At 36.0% G+C, this 9,156-nt stretch overlaps 2 protein-coding genes across 3 annotated transcripts in view; both read left to right on the forward strand.

Annotated features, from left to right (window-relative positions):
• The window catches only part of LOC107038419, a 2,224-nt gene extending 682 nt beyond the window's left edge, over positions 1-1,542 (forward strand). Inside the window, exons 2-3 of the mRNA XM_029126176.1 lie at positions 388-558; positions 1,106-1,542. Coding sequence (XP_028982009.1) covers positions 388-558; positions 1,106-1,542 — 608 coding nt within the window. The remainder of the gene's footprint in view (positions 1-387; positions 559-1,105) is intronic.
• A 1,641-nt stretch (positions 1,543-3,183) lies between these two features.
• On the forward strand, positions 3,184-8,923 carry LOC107039165 (myosin light chain alkali). 2 transcript variants are annotated; one of them, XM_015258654.1, is made up of 6 exons: positions 3,184-3,262; positions 3,495-3,522; positions 5,090-5,398; positions 5,522-5,608; positions 6,258-6,339; positions 8,305-8,923. In XM_015258654.1, exons 1-5 carry the CDS (start codon positions 3,260-3,262, stop codon positions 6,287-6,289), a joined length of 459 nt encoding a protein of 152 aa, XP_015114140.1. In that variant the 5' UTR covers positions 3,184-3,259; the 3' UTR covers positions 6,290-6,339; positions 8,305-8,923. The 2 variants fall into 2 exon arrangements, with proteins under 2 accessions (XP_015114140.1, XP_015114131.1); XM_015258645.1 differs by lacking the exon at positions 6,258-6,339.
• The last annotated feature ends 233 nt before the right edge of the window (positions 8,924-9,156 follow it).

Consider the following 9,156-nt stretch of genomic DNA (forward strand, 5'->3'; position numbering starts at 1 on the left):
TTGGGGGGTGGGAAGGGAACAAATCGTAAAGTCCCAAAAGGGTATACGAGAAGAAAAAATATAAAAACCTTAGCAAATTCGTTAGAAAATTCTTTTGGATTTCTGTTGAAATTTTTAATAGTTTTTGACCGATTCCATTGAGATGTTCAATAGAAAATATTCAATAGAATTTTCTATTGCCCGAATGACAAAAATTTTAATTAGTCGCATGCATAACTTTACTTATAAAATTCAAGCCGGGGAATTTTTATAAAAAATATCTCCTTGGAGTGATTTGTATAGAAAAATCTAATTCTGTTGTTTTTTTCCACAAAATTTTTTCATTTCAATAATTTTACTCGAATGCCTTCGTCCGAATCAATTGACGTCAATCAATCGTTCCAAAAGAAAGGAAGAATGCATCCAACTTCAGACTCTCGAACTTCAGACAATACCCGAGTCATCGAAACAATCCGATTGATATTGACATGTCTGAGGATATCGGAAATTTCACCGAAGATTTGGTGGAAGCGGCAATGTCGAATGCGATGGAACTGTCCGGAGTAACAGCAGCGCCAGGTACTCCCGTTAAAAACCGATCACCCGAAAATTTTCAAAAACTACATCTCTCGATTTTTTCGATGAAATAAATTAATAATGAACATGGAAAATTTCCCCATCAGGAAGGGGGAAATTGTGTAAGGGAGGGTGGGGTAACACGGATACTTTAGACTTTTTTAAATCACTCATAAATCAGAAAAAAATTTATCAATTAGGCTCAGTTTAGGCTCATCACAAAGGGACTATACATTACATGCCCGAGGCTTGGAAAACAGATCACCGTCCCCAACGTGCAAGATTGCCTTCCGAGCCGAAGATAAGGATGGCAAGCACGTGGGGAAAGGTGATAGGTTTTCCATGGCGAGTTGTGTATATTAATTTTCGTGTCGAGGTACCTGAAAAACTCCAGTGGGGTTTTTCATTTCCCGTGACACGAAAAGAATTTTTCTTTTCATTCAAAGAAAAATATTAAATTTCATCAACATTTCAACCTGTCATTAACATTTAAAAAAAGTCAAAAGTGTTAATTTTACCCCAACTTCCTGTATTTATTGTTCCGCCCTAGATGCCCCTTCCGCCGACGAGCCGGACCTCAAGCCCCTGTCGAACATTCTCCGCGAGGTGGCCCAACTAGCGAAGAGTCTTCAACAGGGTATGGAGAATGTCCAAATCGGCGACTACAAGGTGTCCCTAACCAACGCGTCCCCCCTCGAGATCCAGCTGAAGCGCGCCATCAGCAATCTCGAGATTTCCTCCATCGACAAGCCCCTGAAGATAATAATAAAGGGTGAGGGTGACTACGAAGTGCGAGAGGACACCCTGATCTCCCTGAATAAAGACCCAGGACCGAGTCAGTCGTCCTCTGACCCGAGCGTCCCGCCAATCTCCGCGGCCAGCGACACCAGCGCTCCGACGCCCCAAGAACCCAACCTCAACTCCAAGAAGATGACATTCGCCAGAAGACTCAGGAGACTCTTCCGAATTGGCCCCAAAAATCCGTAAATACGCGAAAAAATTATTGTGTGCCCAAAATTTTTGAGAAACAGACTACGATAAATAAACAACATCACGAGGAAATGGGAATACTCGTTTTCACTCTGTTGCTTGGCACCGTTGTACCCACTACCACTCTCTTATCTACTAAAAATACATTTTTCTTTCTGAATCGGGCTAGAGCCGGAATCGGTCTCGCGACTGATGCTATCTGAAATAGATTTACTACGTTCGGATGATTCCGGAGGAATACGATGCTGTTGCAATTGGACAATTGCGCAAAGAAAAAATTGATCGCGGTTGAAAAAAAATTCTTTCTGGATTCTGGAGAATAGTTTCTACTATTAAAAAAACTAATTTCATAGGGAAACTTAGCAAATTTGATAGAAAATTCTATGGAATTTCTATTGAACTCCTATGGAGACATTTTTTATGGGAAATTCCTTAAAAATTATTTATTTGAATGGATGAAGTTTTTTTAAATCTCTTTTTCTTCTCTTTTCATTGAAAAATCTAATAAAACCTTGGAAAATTTGAGACGAGGAATTTCTATAGAAAATGTCTGAAGAATAAGTAGAAAAATTCTAATTCTATTGATTTCGTTATATGAATCCCCAAAATTCTCAAAATGAATTTTCTAATTTTTTAAAATCTATTTTTCTTCTCTTTCCATTGAAGAATTCAAATTAAAAACTTGGCAAATTTGAGACGAGGAATTTCTGTAGAAAATATCTGAAGAATAAGTCGTAGAAAAATTCGAATTCTATTGTTTTCGTTATGTGAATATATTCCTTTGAATATTTGTATTAAAAAAAGCGTACAGATAAAATTTTTTTCACTAGAATCAGCCAATGACTAATGGAAATTTGTTTATTTCATTACAGTTTCATAGAAATCTAATGGAATTTTGTAGCGAATTCGTTTGATTGTTCTATAAACTCATTTTGTACGCGCATTTATTATTCTAGAATTCGGAAATCCATTTTCTAGCACCAGAAATAATTTCAAGCAGAAAAATTTCCAGAATTAATATTGATAGGCTGTAAAATTAAGAAGTGGAATATTCATGAAGCGAGAAAAGAAACTCATTTAGTTTTAATTAAGCTGAAAAAATAAGGGTCCCGAGGGTCAGCCCTGATTTTTACGAAATTATTCTTAATTTAATCCCAAAAAAAACAAATTTTCTGCAGGACTTGAAAGGATTTAAAAACCAAAATCGTCACGAGAATTTGAATGACATCTGCCAAAAAATTTCCCTCGAATTTCATAAGAAAAAAAAATTCTCGAGCAATTCTTAGAATAGTTCATTAATTAGAGTCAATTGTTATGAATTTGCCTATCCACCTCGCAACAAACCATGACTCAGTCCACTGAGGAAGTCGATGGTGTAGATCTGGCAACCCTGACACAAAAATAAAATCAACAGCAAAACCATTTATCGCAGTGGATGGAACGAGCAGAGCGAAGGTCCTCGGTCTGTTTTTGGAGCGCAGCGTTGCCGGCGAGTTGCAGCTCACTCAAAAGAACAGAATTGTATTTTTTCCCTCCCGTGTGTGCGTTTTTTTTTATTTTTCTATGACCCTCACTTCGTAATTCTCGGGTGTCTGTGCGACACTGGTGCCCTCTGTTGCGATAAAATGAATGTCCACGGCACCTGGTGCTCGCATTTCTGGTTCTAACTTCGTGCGGTGAACATCCAGAAGCCACAGACACACTATCAACAGCGATGGTGAGTATTCAAATTCAGTTAAAAATATTCACCCCTCTTCTACTTTTCCCAATTACACAGTAAATAATATTTTAGAAATAGTAATTTTTAATGTTCACAGAATGTAGATGTTGAATTCAAAGTGTTTCTGAGCTTAAAGATTTTTTATTTCAAGTTTTACGACTACTATTACCGTTTGTCTTCATAAAATTATTGAAAGTTGACGTACAGAATATTTTTATTCATTTTCCAGGCCGATCTTTCCCCCAGAGAAGTCGAGAGTGAGTAGAGCGTGGACTATTCCATCTTCTTGAAAAATATTAACACCCCACAATGGCGGGCGGAAGTGTCGCTTCACAATTCGTATTTCCGCGTTAAGAAAATATATCTAATGGAAAAAAAATCATTAGTGCGTGAGTGCAGCCTGCGAAATTTTTTTCACTAAATTGCGGTTTGCAAAAATCGATTGATTGAAGAAAAAGATAGAAGCCAAAATGTTGACGTTGAGACGTTTGAACTTTCTCATTACGCGGCGAGAAGAAAATTAGAATATTGAAAATGAATGTTTATCTTCCGAAAGCATAGGGGATTGCATAAGCATTTTGAAGCATCGGGAAAAATTCTAATTGTGAGGCGCGTCGTTCCGGTGTCAGAAATAGTATTAGCCACTGCTCTTATATGGGTACGAGAGTAAGTAGGGGTAATTTGACCCAGTGCACGCAACCCGGCAACGTGACGGTTGCGGAGTGGGGGGGTGGCAGTGGGAAAAGAGTATCAACTCCAAGAATAGAGAAGTGATATTTTCGAATCGTTCGTCGTGTGTGCGGGGGTATTTGAAAGAGAAAATACTGAAAATTGGGGGGAAAAGTGGCCTCGTTACGTCTTTACCTCCCACGTGATGAATTCCGAGGCTCGACACGGAGGATTTAGGATTTATTTACCTTTTTATGCGGTGGTTGAGGAGATATTTTCGGGCAAAAATGTGGCTCATGTCATGACTGATATTTCTAATGTCGCGAAATGAGACGTTTGCCGAATAAAAACGAGATGTTTGATTGATTAGAGATTTTTATGTTTTGGAATAGACGTCACCAAATTGGAGACATTTTTTCCGGCCTTATATCATGACATTTGAAAATTATTCACTCATTAGTCAGCTTGTTGTTAAATATGAGCGAACGTAAGAGGTACATATTCCAGAATCAAAACCTAAAATTGAGAAATATAAATAAGAATCAAAAGATACGTGCATTAAAAGACATAATTTCTCAACTTGTTCTGAAATATGGGTGAACGTAAGTGCCATATTTACAAATCACCAAATTTAAGACATTTTCTTCTGTTTCAATTCAAGACACTTGAAGACAAAGATTGACCCCATTAAGACATGGAGTCAAAAGACGTTTTTGGTGACTTATTAATTTTCTTCCAATTTGTTGAAGATCCGAATTCATTGAGCGGGTGGGAAGGGGGATGAAGGTGGGAGATGTCAAATGAATTTAAACATAGTATCATTGCAAGATCAGAAGGGCGTAAAAGCTTGAATATCATTCCAGGGAAAATCATTTTCAACAGTCCTCCATGGAAAAATATATAAAAAATATATATAACATAGGCCAATTTAATATATTCTTCGAATATATATAAGATTTATATGAAATATATAATTTTCAGAATATATATTTTTCCATATGGGGTATTTACCCCAAAAAGTGGAGCATAATTTTCCAACTTGTTCTGAAATACGGGCAAACGTAAGTGGCACAAACGTCTTAAAAAGGGGGGAGAGGTGTCTCAATTTCCGACATTAATTTTTGCATCATTAAAAATCATGCAATCACCCCCCAGGGGCGGAATTCTGTTTCTCAATTTACGATGCCGACGGCACGAATGTGATCGACGCTATTGATCTCGGAAATGTTCTCCGTGCCCTAAACCTCAACCCCACGAACGCGACAATTGAAAAAATGGGCGGTACGTCGAAGAAGAACGAGAAGAAAATAGCCTTCGATGAATTCCTCCCCATCTTCAGTCAGCTCAAGCACGACAAGGACCAGGGCACCTACGAGGACTTCCTCGAGTGTCTCAAGCTCTACGACAAATCGGAAAATGGTACCATGCTGTTTGGTGACCTACAAAACATGCTCCTGACCCTCGGTAGGTGTCCCTTTCGCAGAATTTTTTCTCGAGAACTCACGCAAGATTAAGCCGCTATTACAAAAAAAAAAATTGAGAACTAAAACGAGATCGAAGGGTTAATCAGATCACGAATTTGTTCAGGTGAGAAACTTGAGGACGCCGAGGTCGATGTTATCCTGAAAGAATGCTGCGACCCAGAGGATGACGATGGTTTCATTCCCTATTCACGTGAGTACATCATCAATATCATTCAAACTCCCTTTTTGAAAAAATCATCAGTGAAAACAGCAATTCAGTAACGTGAAGTGGTTTCCTGCGTTTATCTCGCAGAGGAGTTGTCCTACTGGAAAATGACATCTTTGATAGAGGAGAAAATTTCGGACAAAAAATGTTCTTTGAGATTTTTTATTAAAGCCTCTCGTTACGGAGATAACTGCCACTTCAACCAGAAGTGAAAAATCAACTGGCGATTTCCCCTGATAATTTAGTTTTTCGGAAAAGTCTCAAAATCTATTGGAAATATCGAAAAATGTATAAGGACCTTTCTTGTAGGTTGTTTCCTTCTCCATAAAAAATGTCTCTATAAAAATTTTGCTATTCCTCATAAATTCCGAGATATTCCCCAAAAACTGCACCCAATTTCCACCCTCCACCCCTGAATTGATTATTAAATCATCCAAGTGCACGATCGATGTTCTGTGTCCCCAAGTATTTAGCGATCATGTCGTCCCTAAATACTCGTAGCTAAATATATTTGTACCCAACCCCCCGAACACAATAATGGAGGTCAGTAATCATCAGGGCCCAGCCAACGAGAGACCATTGTTACGGGTTGTGTAATCCCCCTTTGACAGTCCCGACTTTCTTCATTTTCCAGCTTTCCTGAAGAAAATGATGGTGCTCCTGTAGATCCAGATAAATGTATAAATATGACCAGCCGGATGTAGAAATATGTCACCGTGAGTAAACCCCGTAGTTAAACTCATCTCTAACAATAACAAAAAAATCTCTTGAAAAAGAGAATTTTTATGTACGAAAGAATTTCATAGAAAAACCTATTAAATTTACCAGAAAATTCTATTGGATGGCCATTAAAATTTTCTTTGTTTCGTTTTTGGTGAATTCTATAGGAAAAAAAATATTGAATAGAATTCGATTTTTCTATACAATTTTCTATACAAGTTGTTTGATTTTTTTCGATGAATAAAGAAGAAAAATAAAGCGAAAAAAAAAGAAAAATTCATGTTGTGGATTTCTCGTAGAAAAAGTTGGATATTAAATATGAAATGCACCTGATTTTTGCTATAAAATAGTTTTTATTGGATATTTTTCACTCTATAATTGAATTTTAACTATAAATTCAATAGGAATTCAACAGAATTTTAGCTAGGTTTTTCTGTGTATTTTTTTCGCGCGAGTTTAGAGCTTCTGTTCGTCTTCCGTCTGTCTGCGCCTCCTTATCTGTCACCTCTCACTTCCTCCTCACCTTTTTCTGTGTTGGTTAACGATTTGTTTCTATCCTGTGGTTATCTCTGATATTTTTTGCGGCTTCATCCCTGCTCTGGTATTTACGCCCTTTATAGGAAGAAAATGGATACGGAGACGCTGAAATCGATGAGCCGGATAGCTTCTGGCACAGAGACAAAATAATTGTCCAACCAGACATTCTTGTTACTTCGCTTATGTTGATTTTTTTCTTTTTCTTTATAAATGTTAATTTTTTCATTCTGTTATGATTGAAGAACGTATAATCCTTTTATATTGCTAAAAAACAATTGATATTTCAAAGAAATACGTTTTCTCTAAGAAATTTTATTGCCTTTTTATTGGAACTCTATACACTTGAGGGACATTACCCAGATATTTATTTATAGAAAAAAGTCTATAGCTGTTGGTTTTTCTATATAACTTATTCTGTTGGAATTGTTTTATAAGAACTCTCGGGCATGAATTTTATTTTTGTTTCTTGCATTTTATAGCAGAAAAGTAGAGCGGAAAAAACTTAAAAAATTTATCTCAAGGATTCCTTTAGAAAATGTCTCAATAGAACGATAAAATTCTACAAATTTTTCTATGGAATAGTTGCTATTAAAAATTTTCTTCAAAAACTCGCAGTAAAGCGGCGTAATTTTCTAATAGAATCGGCAACAAACTAATAGAATTTCAAATAGACGTTCAATCGAAATCCAATAGAATTTTCCAATCCAATATATCAATCCAGTAACTCCAATGAAATGATCATAAAAAATTGTTCGTTCTCCAAAAACATAGTTTTTCGGCAGAACTAACTTTTTCTCACAGTGTAAGAATTCCATTGAAAAATTCTATTCTTTTTTGGGCCAATTCTATTTAAAATCACAAAACTTCGCCATGCATTTTAAACAGATATGTGATTACAGAAACAATTCTATAACTGTTGATTTTTTTATATAACTTATTCTGTTGGAATTGTTTTATAAGAATTCTCGGGCATGAATTTTCTCTTTTTTTTTCCTTGCATTTTATGCCAGAAAAGTAGAACGGAAAAAATATAAAAAAAATCATGTCAAGGATTCCTTTAGAAAATATCTCAATAGAAAGATGAAATTCTATAAATTGTTCTATAGAATAGTTTCTACTAAAAATTTTCTCCAAAAAGCTCACAGTGAAGCTGCGTAATTTTCTAATAGAATCGTCAAAAAACTAATAAAATTTCAATAGAAATCCAATAAAATTTTCCAATCCAATAGATCAATCCAAAACTCCACTGAACTGATCACAAAAAATTATACGCTCTCCAAAACCATAATTTCCGCAATTAAAACCAACATCTATATCTGCAGATGACGCAATGAAAAAAAAATCGACAAATGGAATTTGTTGAAGCCGATAACTCGAAAACGGGAAATACCTTTACACCTCTGACATTCACTTTCGAATTGCAGCTTTCCTACGTCGGCTGTGTGATCGAGCGGAAGAGGAATCGAATCAATAAACACCAGACGCCACCTCAAGTCCACCGATTCTTCGGTATAATTATTGAAAAAAATAATAACGCGCGTGAAGAGCCACGAACACTAATCCATCATAACGTCACACAATCGCGCACAAATTTCACCTTTCTATCCGTTTCACCGATAATTTTGTTTCGTTTACTTATCGACCCAAGGACGGTCGTAAAATCGACGAACGAAATGGAGTCATCAGCCACAAAAGAGTCTAATTAAGACGAGAGGAACTATTCGCCGAACACAGAATGGAAAAAAGAATGCGTCATTTCATTTGGTTTTGGACAATGTTACCTCATCACCTTGAGTCGCCCGATTAATTTACGTTCATTTTTGTTTATTTAGCATATTTTTCTTCTTTAGGGAGTGAAAATTCATGTACTTTAATTATTTATTTAAATGTTGAAATGGGAAAATAGTATATTTTATGATGTATGCAGGCAGCACTGTGTTGAACCGAATAAAATGACTGTTATTTTAATTATTATGAATTAATAAAATTGAATATTACATAAATAAATTGTACTTTCGATTGATGAGAAAGTGCCAAAAGCCAGATTATTGAATTATTGGATCCCTATTGATTGATCATCAAATAATGTGATTAATTATTAATTAATTATGAAGTCCTCAGAGTGACAAACAACTACTGGAATATGCGGAGAAGAGATTGGGTCATGAATTCTCAGGCAAAACGAAACAGAACAATCTGCAAGATAGCGTTCAATTAATGCGCGAGATTTCTAATTTTTTTATTTTATCAGTTTTTGGTTGATATTAAATTAAACA

This window comes from Diachasma alloeum, unplaced genomic scaffold, assembly GCF_001412515.2.
Source record: "Diachasma alloeum isolate Michigan unplaced genomic scaffold, Dall2.0 Dall_scaffold_00178, whole genome shotgun sequence".
Lineage (NCBI taxonomy): Eukaryota > Metazoa > Arthropoda > Insecta > Hymenoptera > Braconidae > Diachasma > Diachasma alloeum.